Below are 17,972 nucleotides of genomic sequence, written 5' to 3' on the forward strand. Positions count from 1 at the left end.
CTTCTTCTGTCAATGAGGAGCTGATGGACCTGTACCACTTGGTTCTGATGCTGCTGGAGCAGCAAGACGAGGTCATTACGGTGACGGGGATCCATGTTCACTCCTTGACGTCTGGAGTACAACTGACGAATGCTCGGCAAATCGCGCTATTTATATACCTAAAATCAGACGTTGTACGTACGCGATTAGGCCGTTGACAATCGTATTAGGGACGTGTACAAGACGAAATTGAACGTGATTAGGCCGGTATTGGGGCGCGCTGTTTACGCGGAGAAAGGCGTTTGTCCGTGCTTACACGCGGTACACACGCTAATGCACGTGATAACAACGCGGTACAGACGCGTAACAAACGTGCTATGACCGTGCTCCACCCGCGATTACCCGCTAAAATTTTGCGTCCTACCGCGTTTAACCACGTCTTAACCGCGGCCGTAGCACGTCCTAGCACGTGCGTTCCGCGTCTGTACCGCGTCTTTACCGCGTGTGTACCACGCGTACCGCCCGCGATTACCCGCGATCTAAATTTTTGGGCAGCCCAAAACTTTTTCGCGCGGCCAACCGCGTGTGAATTTCTTACCGCGTGTAACGACAGGTAAAGTACGGCTGTATCGCGTCTTTATCGCGACCTCAAAGCGTCCAACAGCGTCTGCTTCACGGGCAGAAATTTTTGGCCGTTATTCGGCCGCGATACGTGGAGGGCTGTGTGACCGGGCCTTTACGCTGTTGCATCTTTCTGTTACGACTTAAAATGTTCGTAGGGCATAAAGAATAACAAGTATTAGCATTTCAAAAATGCTTGGCATCGCCGTTCAACCATGAATATAGAAATAATATTTCATTTCTTGCCTAATACTTAATTGTATGTGGTCAACACTTAAAGCCAACCAAAATACTTAATTTACTATACCATTCCGTTCCTGTCAAAATATTTTGACGCGCTCAGTTAGATTCTGCTGGGTCAGAATGTAGGAGATACTCATTATTGCCCATGAGAAAAATATCAAAATAACTTGACTTGTAGTATATTTACAATTAGTTAGACTACATTCGCTACTTAATAAGTGCATCTATCGGCAAAAAATAGCTTCTTGTGTAATTAACAACAGTTTCTTGCTACACATTACACCCAATGCCTGTGAACATTTAATAAATGGAATTTACGTTATATACTCCGTAGACTGCTTTGCAAAGTTTTTTTCTGAAACAGACTATAACTGACCTGCTATTTTATAGGAAGGAACGGCAAAAATGATGCAATAACAACACTCACAGTATTTAAACTCGCCCGGAAGAAAGCATTTATAAAGTTTTTTTCTTTAAGTGCAAGTTTTGAAAAGAAACAAAATATATTATTTATTAGACTACATTGTCTAATCAAAAACGATATGTAAAAAAAAAGTTGTTTATCCTGCATATGAGACTAAAGACTGGTACATGGTCACTTCGTACATTGATAATCATTTATGGTATTTTTTAGTTGTACGGATAAGTAACCAGACAAAAAATGGCGGTTTGACGTCCATTTTGTTATCATGTGATATTGAATTATTTGCTTTGGTTGGCTGAAGGCCGGCAGTGTACAGGTAGAACTGTTTAAATCTTGTCAATAGTATATTTCGCCGTCCAGGAACGGCGATATTAAAAGATTGAAGCTGCAAGACTAACAACGAGTTTGTATGAAAGACCAGTATTGCCATTTCAACTTCATGAATTCCTGTATTTACAATTTTAACGTTTTCAACATACGGAATTCTCGATTTCAGCTTCACAAATTCCAGATTTTAACGTCACGAATTCGACTTGTGAATTAACCATCTCAACTGCACGAATTCACGATTTCAACTTCATGAGTTCACGATTTCAACTGTTTTAAACTTATAACTTTGAATAATACTATACCAAACCTGGTTCTCATTAACGTATGTAGTACTTATAATATTTCCACCATATTGATAGAAAATAAACCTGTCCTCCTCAAAATGATATACAAGTAGTCATCTAACCTACTTTTGCTTTGATCTAATGTGCAAGGGAACATGCTTCTCTTATTCTCAGAAATGTAGTCTGGTGAATATATTTTCGAAATTATCCAAAAAGACGGGACAGAAATGGAGAAAAACTATGATGAATTATTTACAGGAATATGTCGTTTTTAAGTTTTCTATTAAGATCAATGCAAAAAGTGCTTATTTGTACATGCTGTCAATGTAGAATCCAAGTAATATTTATTCAATTTCACATATTGTTTTACAGTAAAATTTGCTCTCTTGATTCAAAGTTATTTTTCCTTTTGACAAATGTCAAAAAATGTTTTCTCCCTGTGCAATACCCATACACATAAGACTGCCTTTCTCGTGTAACAGTAACGCCGGCCAAACAACAAATTTAACCAGTTCCCCACTTTTAGTATATTCCTTGTACATGTTCTTATCGAAATCGGTAGATCCATAAGCATCAATCTGATGGAAACACATTGCTGGAGACTGAACGACCATCATCCAACACAGAAATACACATTTCTGTATAAAAGATTCCAGTTCTGGTGTAAATATTCCATCAACCCAACTTGCTGTCATATAAGCCTAAAAATAAAGGTAATATCAATATTATTTTTATTCTTAAGTACTATTTTTGTCAGATGTTGTTTTTTTATGCTTAATATATATCATGTATTTATTTTTATTGTTAAATAAAAAGGCACATAATGATACCAAAATTGTTCAAACATGTGTAATATTTTTTACAATTGAACAAATGATCTTTATATATCTGTTAAAAAGCACTTCGTTATGAAAGCTATACACATAAGTAATATTAATTCCTTCAAACAGTTTGCTTCTAAATAAGGGCTGTTCTTTTTATCGGATTTACATTAATTATATATTCATGTTTAGGTTAATCTCAGTATATTTAATCATCAAAAGCATCCTTAGTATATCATAAAAACTTCAACAATGCCTAAAGATAGCCTTCAAATCAGTTTGGTTTTCTTGTTTTGTTCTCCGTAATCATTGATTCAAATACGTGAAGAGTATGGTATAGAATACCACCCGCGCTAGGGGGCTTCAGATATGTTACACTTATCATTATCTCTCATACACAAATAAAAAAACAAAAAAAACTAATAGTCTTTTGGTCTTAAACTTCACTTTAATCTCAATAGATTTCTGCTTCACAACGATCAATTCAAAACATTCAAAACATTAAGTTTCGTAACAAAAGTATATGGAATATATTTGCACACCATTAAACACGCGAGCAAAATTTTCCATGGTTTTAATTGAAGTATTAATTTTAAGTGTACAATGTGAAACAAAAGTCTAAGAATACCTCCTGAACAACAGGGACCATGGACTCTGCTACGCCTTTCTGCAACACTTTTACATGGTCTAAAATATCATCTGGCTTTTTTATCTAAAGTGATAAATTTTATCATATATCTTAGACATAAGAACGTGATGTTTTTGGCTTATATCAGTACAATTGTTCTTTTGAGAATTTCAAAATATAACAACTTTGTTTCAATTTGTAAGCTGCAAATAAAATTTTAAAATATGTTTATAAGTGAAATTATAAAACATATACACTTCAACTAAAAGTTGTATTACTTTGTAAAAGACAATAAATATGCTAATTAGTAACACATAGCATATCTTTGCAGCAACGGTTTAAATTATATTAATATTCAAGTGTCAAGTGTCGAGTTCTTTTATTGGGAGCAATATTACATGATTGTTTTAGTTATTTAGTTCCATTTTAATGTTAAACCCTGCTGTGTGCTTCATTCTGTTGATGGCATTCATATCTAAGGAATGTCAAACAAACGTGTGTGGGGCGTTACTTTTCCGCACACCCACGCTTGTTTATGAAACAATAGTGAAGCCCTCTGGTAACTTTCTGACTTGTCACCACCCTCTTTTTCTTGATACATGTCTTTCATTTATAGACTTCGTTTTCCTTATTCTGTATTTTTGTAATGAAATATGATGCCATTTGAGTGAAAATAATTTCTCTATGCCTACTGTTTAGTTGACTTTATAGGCACTATCTTTACAAAAAATTATGCTTGTAATACTGTTATAGATGGACAATAATCAAAACATTAAACCTTCATGCGATTTCCGATTGCATTGTTTCTTTTTGGAAAATAATCTTGCCATCGTTTGTAAAGCATAACATCATTCTCAAACTTAGAAGGAAGCTTCTTACCGGAAATCTGTAAAAAATTGAAACAATATCAAAAGTTAATTTAGCAAAATTTCAACAAAATTTAACAAACGTCTTTATTCTTAATATTAAGATTCAGTTATATAAAACTAATTTTGTTCGGTAAATTAATAAATAAAAACCTCATCAAATTTGAATATTTCAAAACTTTGTTGTATCAAAATAATGATATACATGCCGATGTCCATTTCTCAGAAGAAATGTTAATGATTTGATAGGGGTAAAGTCTATACATTTAGTTGTCGTCAGTTGGTATTCCCAGTCAAGTCAAAGGTACCCAAAAGATTTGTAAATATTGTAAACAGACCTTTAAAATAGCATAATTTAGTATGTATTAAATTAACCAGTACTTTATTTATTCTTACCCTCTTAACTGGCATTGACATATGCGGGGCTCTCTGAAACAACAACAACAACAATGTAAACATGTGACATCTACGAAATGTAAATGCTTATGAGGTTATTAACGATCAGTTATGCACTGTTTGCTGTTCAGTCAGTATTTGTTTTGACATTTTCCATACTTATGCAAGTGGTCTTGTCTAGAAAAGGAATCAGTCCATTGAAGAATTGTAGCGTTTAAGAGTTTAATCAATTCTGTAAATAACTAAGCAGTTATCATTAAAAAAAGAAGAAGAGATAACAATGACAGGAAATAAAACTGAAAATAAATCTTTCACAATCACTAACGTTGGCTTATAAAAACTGTATTTTATTTTTAACACTGACAATTTTATATTTATTGATCATATAGTTCCAGATAAAGACAAGATGCTATCAATAGAAATTGTAAAGAGCATTCAGTCTGTCTTGTGTATTTCAAAATAAAACTTTAAAATGTAAAATAGAGTGAAGTAAGAATCCCTAAAGAAAGCCCAACGCGGCAAAATAGAAAATGTTTCAGGCTCGGTTTGATAGAGCCTGTTCATGAACGGTACTGTCAAATGCAAACTACCGCCCACGCCCCCTAGCACCGGCTTAAACAGAATTCAACATTTAACATGAACTGGTAAAATGTAGAATATTGAAACATCCGCAGATGTGTAAGAAGGAAATACAAACGCTTACATGTGTTTGTTGTAAAAGCCTATATTCTTCAAACAGGAAGTTTACAGCATCTTCTGTTTTCAACAACATACATTCGGATTTACTTTTGCAAAAATCGAAAACGTTCTGAAATAAGATCAAAAGGGATATTTAAAGAAAGGTTTGATTGACACTACACGTTTCTAAATTAATTAAGCAATATTTTTGACCTCTTTTTGACAGTTAGCTATACTTTGAAAATCTTATTTTTGCTTTACGAAAATGGACGAAAATATCCGAACCAGACTTTGATTAAATTATATTTTGTTATTCATGCTGACCCACATAGATTATAAAGTTTCTTTTATATGAAAAGATCAAAAATTCAAAGGAACTAATGAATATTTTATCCGAAGTACTGCTTAGAACTAATATGTTTTAATCACCGGTCCTCGTTCGTATGTATGTGAAGCACATAGCTGAAACATGCATGTTTGTCGAAAAATACCTGTATACTTGTTAGAAAATTGAATAGATGTTAAGACACACGCTTTAGTAAAATCGAAAATAACTTAAATTCTTACAATAAGAGTTAAATGTAGAGTTTCTATTGCAAATTCTTCGGTACATCTGGCAGCTTGTAAAGCTTCAAAAGCATCAGTCCATTCATTGTCATAAATTTCACTGTGTAATTCACCAAGCTTGGTCGGACGATTTCGATCGCTTAAGTCCGCGATGGTTAATTTGCTCAGTCTTAAATTTATTCGAAGAAAAGTAAAATACTATTTGCTAATTAAAGATATACTATGCTCAAATTTGATAATAAAAAACGATCATTGCTTCACAGTTTCTTTGTATTTTCAAAATAAACATGTTTTTATAGATGTGAGTTTTTTTAAAATTTCAAACTTAACTTGACATGTAATAGGGATCGCAGCTTTCCATACATAATTTATTCATTCTTTTATTTAAAAAAGACATATTTGGAAGAAATTTTAAAGATTTCAACAAATTTATGTGTTTAAAATATTTTACTGAAGGGAGAAAATTGAATATCTTCAATGAATATAATAAATTATACAAAATTATAATGTTAAGCGAAATAAGTTTCTAAAGGGGCTTTATCCAATTACATTTAAATTTTATGGTATTTTTATTCCACGATAAAAAAAATGAAAGCAAAAACTTGAAATATAAACAATATCAGATATTGAATTTGTTTCTATATGCTTGTGTAAAACTGTAAAAGTTCTTGAAGGCTATGAAAACTAAAGAAGGCAGGAACATCAATAACTCGATTTTATCAAATATAGTATATGACAGACATAATAAAGTCATACCGGCTACTACCAGTTTAAAATATTCACTCTTCAAACGGTGTGGGCTTTGTCTAAAAGTAAGAATACCAAAAGAAAACATAATCACTGAGATGATACGTTTTTATTTGTTTGTCTCTTTCTTTTTATGAGTTTCACGGCACAATGACAAAAAACGGGCCATATTGCTCTTGTTGAAATAAGATTTATATAACCTTATTAAAGGTAAAAAAGGTGTTAGTACAAATGTGTTAGTTAAATCCTAGAATACAGGTTTATTTCTTTAAAGTTGCCGATCAATGTTTTGGAAGGTACTGAGCCAAAACGTTCTAAAAGTGAATTAACTTGTTATTCTGATTATGATTGTAAATTAATAAAACTGTAAATTACTCAATTGGTCGCTATCAAGAATGTATGTATAAGGTTGAAAACTTATAATTTGGATATCTAGATTTCTAATAATCACACCTACCGCAAAAGTAAATCTTCTTTCTCTACTTTAAGAGACCGTAGCTGTGAAGTATACTCTGAATTTTCCGACTGAAGTTGTTGAATTATTTTATTGCTTTTTAATACCTCGGATTCTAGTTTTTTGTTTCTCTCTTTAAGAATCTCGTTTTGTTTCAATACTGCTTGCAACACTTCTTCGTTTGAATCTCCGTCATTCTAAATTTTGTTAAATTTGATAATTATCATTTGTTTGAGAAGTTGATGCTTTCTTTAAGGTATGACCCACCTAATTACCATCACTTATTGAAGAATATTCAAATAGGCGATAACTACTGTCAACTGCATTGAAACTGATGGGCATGGGTTCAAGCCCCAGAAGAGGAAAAAAAAATTCTTTCTTTTTTTTTCTTTGAACATTATGTATATGTTTCTCGGTTCACTCTAGGTAAAAAAATTGTTTCGTTTTAATAAAAAAAATATTATCGGTCTTTTTTTGGCTAAATTGTGCCAAATTTATTATAAAATATGGTTTCTGATATTTTCAAAGTCTAATGAAATACAAACTAGACGGTAAAATATTTTATATTTGACAAACTCAACCATATACTTTGAAGAAAATTGTTACAAATTTTGAAAACAGCCTCTCAGTTCGGTAAATTTAAGGGATATTTTGAATAAGGCCCGCCAAGTAGGAAAATGGTCAAACAACTATTTAAAACGGGTGAGGTAGCGTAACCTTTTTATACATATTTCAAACAATTTGAGTAGAAACAATAATTTTGCTCTTGTCATTTGTTAGGTGAATGCTATTACTTGTTTCTTAAAAATGTTCTAGGAAAACATTTTTTTCATAATGATTATATTATAGATTATTGATTGTTTCTCAATTCTGAAAAAGAGCCCTTCTTATAGACAAGTTTTCGTTAAGAAAAATTTCTAGAACTCATAAATACGGTAAACGTTGTTTGAATTTTGCATACAGGTGTCTTTTAAGGTATATTAAGGGCCCAGGTTGTAATTTCTATAGTTCCCTATTGTGCCCATTAGGCGGCTCATACCTTAAAGCAATTTTGTTAATTAACTTAATATAAAGATGATAAGATCATAAGACATAACAGAATAATATTTTAATTAAACAATATTAAAGATGGCATACTTGTTTGAGAACTGCTTTGAATGTTTTTGGGAATCGAACGTACGAAACAAATGTTGCACTGGACATTAGTTATAGGATTTTGAATATAACTATTAATGATGAATACAGTAAATTAATATAAACATATTTCTATTTTACAATTTTATAGTAACATATACAATTATGTATACTATAATTTATACATTTCCATAGTTTTAAATTCCATGATTTTCCATAATGGGCAAACTCAATAAAAATATATTTAGAACACAATATTTTTTAATTAACTTTTAGAAGTAAACACACAGAGAATAATATACATACACAAATCTTAACAAATCCTTAGATAAAAGTATCACTTTTTGTTGTATAGAATGTTATAAACTTATAAAATACCATACCTTACTATGTTGCATTTGTTGATTTATACAGTCCAGATCTTTTTCAGTGTCAGACATCATTTTATAGAGTTGACGTTGTACCTCTTCAGAATTGTTTCCGCGCAATGTACGGACACTAGTTTGCAATACTGTAAGATGATTGTCTATACTTTCGATGATGTCATCAGTTTGACCGGATCTTTTCGGTTGTCTATTAGACGATGGTGGCGGTGGTCTACACGGTGGTTTTCTGGTAGACCCACTGGTTTTGGGCCTGTAGTCTTGTCCGTCATTTTCAAATGAAGATCTGTTTTCCATATGATTATTCCCAGATAGAAAATTTCCCCTGCAATGCATTTCTATATTACATGATTTTTGTTGTTGTAATATTTGGCTTACCTGCTTTCAATATTTTACCCATCCCGTTATACTCTCTCACATTAGTTCTTAAGTAGATGTTTAAAGGTTTCTCTATTTTTAGCTTTGTTGACCCCTTAAAGGGGCAAATTTAAATGACATGAGCAAATTCAAGTGTGACTGTCACAAGGATGCTACAGACCAAATTTGAAGTAAATCTGTCCAGCATTTTCAGAGAAGACACATGACGACGGAGCACTTCCACCCCCCCCCCCCCCCCCCCCTTGATACTAATAGCTCACCCTGAACCTTCGGTTCTGGTGAGCGAATAATAGAAATAAATAAATATTAACAAAAAATGAAATCGAAAATACATTAAAAGTAATTATCAACTTTTTTTAAGATAAAAATCGATCTTCATATAGTCTAAAACATTTAGACCTGTATATTTATAAGATAAAATGCCTTGATAAAAATGTTTATTGTTAAAAATATCAGTACGAGTTAAAGACTAATTTTTTTAGAGTGTAAATACCGAAATCGAAGCTAAAGTATGACTTTTGTACCATTGTTTTACACCTTTTTAATTAACGTACCGATTGATATACATTTCTATCCAGAACAAAAACATAACTTACATATTCTTTACCCAGCTAGAACTTAAATAAACATCCTCGGATTGTAAATCAGTACTTTTTCCTATTCTATTTTGTAAAATAATTTACTTCCTTGTTAGTAAAGTCCGTGTGAAACTTGAAATAAAATCATCAGAATTCCTACGTTATTGTTTAAAGTTCAGTTACCTTCCTTAGCTTTTAAATGTTATATAGTATTTTTTAATGAAGTGGTATATCTATATAGGTGTACTACCAATTCAGTGAACCATGATCAAGAGCATGGTTGACAAATTAACAAAGGAATTAAATGCAATGGGTATACAAATTAGCCAGCAAATGGTAAATTTTAGGTTAATAGCAAAATAAACTTGTATCGGAATTTTCTTTGGACTATTTGAAATCGCAACCTATAAACCTTTACAAATTTGATCACTGGTGTATTGATTATAATACTGCACGTTTGTAACGTCGCCTTTACTTGTAAAATGACATTTATATATGCATAATTTTATATACGAGGTTGCTGTCAATTTTTGAGGAAGTGTTTTTTCCCATTTTTTTATGCTTATTCTGCTGTATTATAAATTTTATTATAAATTCGTTATAAATTTTTTGACAGGTTATTTTGCCCTATATAAACCGCTGTGCCTATTATTATCCGGCAGCCCGGGTTATATTGCAAACAACCGTTAATATGTGGCCAATAAACCTGTCAAAATTTTTATAACTAATAATATTTGTTTGTTTGTTTGGATTTTTACGGCACGTCAACACATAACTGGCCATATCGTGCCGAATGATGTAATAGGCTTAAAATGTTATGTAATGTTTTGTAAATGACAATAAAAATGAGATCCTAGAGTACACGTATAATAATAGTATTCAACCCTTCTATGCTGCCTTCTGCCCTGTCCTGTGTTAATTTGTTTATTTCTTTCAAAAAACAATGTTTTTTTATGGAATTGTATTAAAGAGTTCGTTGAGTGAGTTTATACGATAAAATCTATTACGGGCCTGTGAAAAATCATGACATTCAAGAAGAAAATAGTTGACAGTAAAATTAAAGAAGAACTGATTGATCACGGCGGTTTGACAGAGATAGAGATGGTGACACATCAAGAGAAGGGTTTATATCGTTAAGTTTATAAAAAACGGCATTGTCCCATTTTGCTTTCCATTCAGATGATATGAAATAGAATAGAAAATACAGAATCCCTAAAGAAAGCCCAATACGACAAAATTGAAAATGTTGCAGGCTCGGTTTGATGGGGCCTGTTTATGGACGGTACTGGAAAGTGCAAAATTCTGGAAACAAAGTGATCCCTCGGAAGCATTAATCACAACAAAATAACATAAGAATTGCAGACTCGGTTTGATTGAGTCTGTACATGAGGGATAATGTATAAGTGCAACATCCCTCACGCCCCCTAGCACCGGCTTGAGCGGTACTCAATTCTCAACACTTTATAGTGTTGGCATCAATAATCCCGAAGAACCAGAAAATATAACAACACTTAAGTGAAGTACGGGGCAACCTTTTACGGCTGCCACACGGCACTTGACACCTGCTGTTGTGAAGTACAAAATTCTGGAAACAAAGTGATCCCTCGGAAGCATTAATCACAACAAAATAACATAAGAATTGCAGACTCGGTTTGATTGAGTCTGTACATGAGGGAAAATGTATAAGTGCAACATCCCTCACGCCCCCTAGCACAGGCTTGAGCGGTACTCAACATTTGAACACGAAAAATGGTGAAATTTGGAATTTAGAGACATCCGGAGATGTGGTGTTCATACTGCGATTATCATGGAACCTTCAATGTGACACAGTAGTGTCATTCCATGAAAAGCGGTGTATGGTCCCCAAGTAAAAGAATGCGTGTGCCCTAAATGAGAAAACAATGGGCGAAACTTAATAAAATGGAATTTTGAAAGAGGATCTGAGGTTATGAAATATGATAAACAAGACCAACAAGGAAAGGTGGCGTTCAATGAACGCAACCCCCACATGATACCCCCCCTGTGATATGCAAGCCTGCATATCACAGACAAGACGTCAAAAGACAAATGTAAAAAGCAGGCAACATATCCTAAGGGTGATTATACAGTATTCAAGTAGGAAATCTGGAACCACCCAAGTTTAAAGAGGCCAAATAGCAGAAACTAAAAGTACCACATAACATGTATACACAACAAAACTGTCGTGCCGAACGATCCTCAAGGGTCGAAAATATAACATCATTGATTAAATGTACGGGGAGACTTTTTACAGCCGCCACACGCTACAAATAACACGGATGTGACAATAAAATAGAGAATATAGAATCCCTAAAGAAAGCCGAACATGACAAAATTGAAAATGTTGCAGGCTCGGTTTGATTGAGCCTGTTCATGGACGGTACTGGAAAGTGCAAGTTACCGTCCACGAGTTTGTTTATAGCCGGTCTTATAACAATAATTTAGTTTGTTGAAAATTTCATGATTGTTTAGCTAAAGCATCTACTTTTTCATTTCCTCGTATACCTACATGACTTGGAATCCAATATAATTTAACAGGTTTTGTTTTAAGTACATCCTGAAATCGTAAAAGATTGTCAGATTTTTTATTTTTAATGGAAATCAAAACAGAAAGCGAGTCAGAAAATATCACAAATTTATCATGGGTATGCTGTACTATGTATGACAATGCTAAATCTATAGCTTTTGCTTCTGCGGTAAAAATTGATGCATTATCTGGTAACCTCATACTAGAACCACAGGTGCTTGAAACAAACTTTTTAAAATTTTATATGGGCTACATACTATAATAAGATATAAGGTCTCCAACAGAACAAAAACATTATGCTGGACAAACAAGAACACTGCTGCATCTATTTCTGGTCGACATTTTAAATGATCAATCCAAGCGTTAACGCTTCATTAAAATTCTTTAAATATCAAAGAAATGAGTAAAAGTTTCACAAAATGCCAATATTTTCAATCCATGTCGTTTTCGACGTCCAATCTATTCATGGATACAAACACGATTTCTGGTCGATTCCTACGAAATAAACAGAAAACGTCTATAATTTCCTCATAAAATTCATTAACAATCTCTTTTTCTTTCGATCTGCGAATAGATAAATACAGAATCCCTAAAGAAAGCCCAACACGGCAAAATTGAAAATGTTGCAGGCTCGGTTTGATTGAGCCTGTTCATGGACGGTACTGGAAAGTGAAGGTTACCGTCCACGCCCCGTAGCACCGGCTTAAGCAGAATTCAACATTTAAACGTGAAATAGTAAAATTTTGAATTTAGAAACATCCGCAGATGTATGTGTTCAAACGGCGGTCATCATGGAACCTTCAATGTGACACTTCCGTGCCATTCCATGAAAAGCGGCGTATGGTCCCCAAGTAATAAAAGGCGTGTGCCCTAAACGAGAAAACAATGGGCGGAACTAAATAAAATGGAATTTTGAAAGGGGATCAGAGGTTATGAAGCCTGCGTATCACAGATAAGACGTCAAAAGACAAATTTAAAAAGCAGGCAACATATCCTAAGGGTGATTCAACATGTACATAAAAAAACCCAACAGTTTATTGCCGTCTTTTAGCAAAAACAGGTTTAAATTCTATAACCATACCGTAACAATGTCGCTAATGACACACGGATAAACTGGTATCAGTTGCTTATTGATTATGTAATATGGGAAGATATTTACGTAACGAACATTCTCACATTCTCTCGTTTCAGTTAACGTGCCTATCGGAATAACAACGCCGATTGTCTTAAATGGACTCGTCCATCTTCCAATCGAGACAAGTATTTCAAAAAAATAATGATTACTTTAAGGAAAAAATCATTAACTTTTAACTGACTAAATAGCGAAAACAACAGATTATGATCAGATGGTAATGCACGGACAGCCCTGCAGGTCGTAGTCGGTACACAATCTAATGCCGCCTAAAATACAATTACATAGATTGGTTTTCCTATTATATAAACATCAATAATGCTATGTCATCATTCAAAAAATATTTAAAAAAAAACAAGATCGACAAGTAAGGGCAGCATTAATTAAAAGAAACCAACTAGAGAAAACTTGAATATGCTTAACCTGTATTTAATCGTGTATTATTTTAGGATAGATAACGTTTCACAGAGATTAATTTATTTCCTTACAAGACACAATTTTGAACTTGATATTTTGGGGTTCTTCGATTTCCATTCGGGAATGATATACGTTCAATGCTTGAATGTTCAATTTAAGACAATTTAAAAAAATCAGAAGAATGCTTTGCCACATGGAACAATTTATAGAGGCCAAAAAGGCTCAAATATCTAAACTTTAGACAATGTAATTACACCAAAATAAGACTTAAATGTGTTTTCCTACACGAAATAAAGTGTAACTATTGAGCATAACTAGAACTTATACCAAATATTAACTTGTGTGTTTTCTTTCACAAGGAGACTCTAGTTGACCCACTTAATCGTCCATGTAATATTGTGCCAATCGCATCAAAATGTTAAAGAGACACCGTTTAATCCGGTGTGTTAATATTTAATCTACATGTAAACAGTTTTGTATGAATGATTAAAGGTTAAAATACATTTGCACAGTATTAGTTCTGGCTTCCATAACTTTATATGTCGCTTTTATTTTGACGTTGCGACAGTAAAGTTATGGGTCAACCTTATTTGCAAAGGCTACCAGAATTTGGCAGTTCGTGCGCCGTACATAAAAACCTATTAAAATCACCCTTATTAATCAAATCTGGGTCAAATAAAAATACCATTTGATAAACAAATCAATTTTAAATAAATTCATGTTTTGTTTTTTAAATGAAACTTCAATGACATTGTGTACCCAACTATGTGTTAGGGAAATATGTAGAGAATGTTTACCAATATGGTGTCTGCTTTCAAATAAGATCTCGCGGGACTTCAAGTTTTGGGAATTCTAGCATCTATTTTTAGTAACGGACCATACACTATTTTTAGTAAGTGTATGATTTTATATGAAAACAAACAAATAATTCATGAATCATCACTTAAAACAATATAAATCTAACATGTTTTTGGTACAATGCCTGTTATTGAATAAATACACCGTTATTTATAATTGCAAAGCCATGTTTTCAATTAAAAATAGCATTTGGGTCACGGGTCACCAAATGTCATGCAAAGGTATCCGAACCTAAATTCTCGCTGGTCACGTGATAATTAGGGCAGCAATGGCGGCGAATTTTATGAAATGTGAAACCGCTGATAAACTTTGAGGCATTATTATATCAATCAAACGTTCTGTGTTCAAAATTATAGACTGAGGTGTCCCAAATATTTCTAATTACATGTATTAAAATAGCTTTTGTCAAGATCACGCAAATTTATTGAATTACAGCATGACATAAATATGTCACGGTTCTGGTTGACTTTCGATACGGGGTTGGCTTCAGCGAACAGGACTAGCAGAACTATAAAACCTGTTCGCTGAAGTATCTTTAGCTAGCACAGTATAAACCCGTAACCATGTAAATAACATAAAGGTTTAAAGGTAGTTCTTATAAAAAATAAAGCCAGATGGTTAAGTGTTCTCATACTGGAAGCCTGGACTATACAAAATGTTTATGTTGACAATACAATGATCAGAAATGATGTTTTAAGAAATGAAGTACTTATAAACATTTATAACACGTCAAGAGTCAATCATACTGTGGACCTTTGTCATACTCATCAAGTTTAAATTTTTTAAATTTTAAATCTTGAATAAAACGACTTCATGAAATATAATAAATGGATTAATTCAATTATTTCAGTCAGTTACAAATTACTTGGTTGCTTGTTATTTCATTTTTGTTTGTTACGTAAGTTAAACTTAAATACCACACCTTGTCGCAATCAGTGTACTCTTACAAGTGTGGTTCGAGTCCTTATCCGAAGTTTGACGTAAATGACCAAAACCTGATTAATTTTGCAGATTTTAATTACATGTAAATTTAAGCATGAGGTAGGCATAGTAAAATCTTTGTCAAGACTGTGTGTATCTCCCCTGAAATCAATAATGTATGGATACTTTTTTCTTATCTTCCTGATTCAAATATATCTCGGTTATGATTAAGTGGTTAATTCTTCATTTTCTGTTTATAGAAGCATTATATCGTACAATATATTTATAACCCTCAGAGCCATTATTGACAATTAACTATTTCGAGACTATACTATTTTAGATAACCAGTGAACAATGTTCGTAAATAGTTATTTTCTGCAGACCTGCTACAAACATGCTTGTTTGCTAATTATATAGGTTACAGAATAATGACTAACTATTACTGCAGGATTGTATCTAGTCTTATTATCATAATTTGTATGTAAATAAGTGCAAATATTACCAATCTAAATAATATTATGCAATTAGCGAAAGAAAGATACGAATTGCCTCAAATAAGTACCAATGAGCACCCTTTTGTAGTAAAGTTCTACTCTTAATATAAAAAACTATCAATAAAAATGTAAAAAAACCCAAGGGAAATGAATACATTTTTGCACTCTCATTTACATTTTGGAAATCGTCCCTCGTAATCAATGTTTTCATGTTGGAAATAAGATATTGATGCATTGGATTTTTTAGTGTCTGACAGGTTCTACTCCGAATAATAGTCCGTCTGCAATAGATTATCGTTTCCCATAAACATGATTCTTATACTATAGGAATTTTACACTGGCTACCAGATTATGTAGTACAATTATAACAAGGCTCAGCCGAGTTTTTGTTTAAATTTTGACGACAGCCGATGATTGATTACAACAATATCATCAATTAAAAATCGAAAAGAAACACATAATCTTGCATTTTTTTCATTCATGTGAGTGAATTTATAACTATTGATAATGCCAAAATAATGTCATCCACAGAAAAATATCATTCATAAAAGACAACGGGAAATGTCTTCATTTAAACTATTATATATATTATGTTTAGTGTATCCCTCTTTTAAATCCAATAGTCATATCTAACACAAATCCTAGAAACATACGTTACACATTCTCACGTGACCTTATTGTGTTTAGTTTGTTCTTCTTTTAAATCCTAAAGTCATACGTTACACATCCTTACGTGACCTCATTATGTTTAATTTATTCTTCTTTTAAATTCTAAAGTCATATGTTACACATTCTTACGTTACCTCATTATGTTTAGTTTATTTCTTTTAGATCCTATAGTCATATGTAACACATTCTTATGTACCCTTTACTTTCCAAGGACTGCCTCATTGTATTTTTTTGAAAAGATGATAAGAGATCATACGTGCATGCACATAACAGGACCTACAAGAACGCTTGTGTTATCAAACTCTTTAGGTTTTTGTATCAATAAGCTACAGAAAAAGAGTACGTAACTTAAAGAATTGTAACGGAAATTATTGAATTAGTTGGTATATAAATTCAAAGAAAAGACATAAAAAAGTAAGGAAGGTATTTAATAATATCTTTCTAAAAAGAGAGACATTCGAACGTGTATCGTACATTATCCGCTTGTTTTGTATCGAACATAATTATCAATTTATCATGCAGTTATCAGTAAATGTTTTTGTTGCCTATACGTATATATGATCATAAAGGGAATATATTTTATCGAGAACGAAATCCATAAAGATATGGCTGGAACATTAAGATTGTTTTACCGAAATCATGATTAAACAAAATAAAATAACATTTGTTGTTCAATTCTACCTGAGAACTGAGAAATAATAATAGTATTTTGGCTTTACATGATGGACTGTATACTATATAAAACAATATGTTCATCAAACAAACGCCGCTTATTGCGTGAAGTATAAATCCTTGTGTATGTATTTGTTTTGTCAGTTTTGTTTGGATATGTTTATTGTTGTCAAGAGGCATTGCGTGATTAAGAATAATGCAAGCAAAATGTGTTTGATAAATAATTGAATATGATGATTTGTCGCCATATATTTCTATTTGCTTAAAAAGATCTAAACTAATCATTCAATGTTATATAAATAACGGGCAAAGAAATAGGACTATTCATTGCGTAATGAAGTAAAGAAAGAAATAATACCACCAAAGTCTTCGTGACAAAATTACATTTCACAGAGTCTGTCTTGTCTGTAAAATGACTCTTCACAACATCTCATTAATTCAAATTGAGGTCATTTAAAAGAAGAAAAATAGATAAGGCTTCATACGAGGGGTGATCCAAAAATTCGTGGACACCGTGCATAAAACAAAAAGTAATAAAGCAAATCACATGAAATTCTAGTATCTTATTAAGTGCGCATATGTCGGCAAATTCTCAAAATATTGTAAAAATTGTACAAGAATTAACGATTCTGCACCAGTTTATACACATAGACATGACAAAACGCAGCGCAGCTCACGACGTCACAAACGACGTTATGCTATCATAGGAAGTAATCTACGTTACCGTTTTGCCTTATAACTTTTCAAAGTATT

At 32.6% G+C, this 17,972-nt stretch overlaps 1 protein-coding gene across 1 annotated transcript; it reads right to left on the reverse strand.

Annotated features, from left to right (window-relative positions):
* Positions 1-1,138: 1,138 nt before the first annotated feature.
* On the reverse strand, positions 1,139-9,754 carry LOC132732027 (uncharacterized). Its single transcript, XM_060718365.1, has 9 exons — positions 9,530-9,754; positions 8,556-8,880; positions 7,042-7,235; positions 5,838-6,006; positions 5,296-5,400; positions 4,593-4,625; positions 4,109-4,216; positions 3,331-3,414; positions 1,139-2,582 (listed from the first exon to the last, which is right to left on the reverse strand). Coding segments are annotated over exons 1-9 (1,302 nt in total). The 5' UTR covers positions 9,532-9,754; the 3' UTR covers positions 1,139-2,300.
* Between the last annotated feature and the right edge of the window lie 8,218 nt (positions 9,755-17,972).

This window comes from Ruditapes philippinarum, unplaced genomic scaffold (genome assembly GCF_026571515.1).
Source record: "Ruditapes philippinarum isolate M1 unplaced genomic scaffold, ASM2657151v2 ctg305_1_1_1_1, whole genome shotgun sequence".
NCBI lineage: Eukaryota > Metazoa > Mollusca > Bivalvia > Venerida > Veneridae > Ruditapes > Ruditapes philippinarum.

What these genes read in the sequence shown, in the direction of transcription:
- LOC132732027 (XM_060718365.1), bottom strand. An exon ending in GGCTTTTACAACAAACACAT is followed by an intron (nt 4,626 to 5,295) that starts GTAAGCGTTTGT and finishes TTGTTGTTTCAG; the next exon opens with AGAGCCCCGCATATGTCAAT. An exon ending in TGGTCCCTGTTGTTCAGGAG is followed by an intron (nt 2,583 to 3,330) that starts GTATTCTTAGAC and finishes CTTTATTTTTAG; the next exon opens with GCTTATATGACAGCAAGTTG.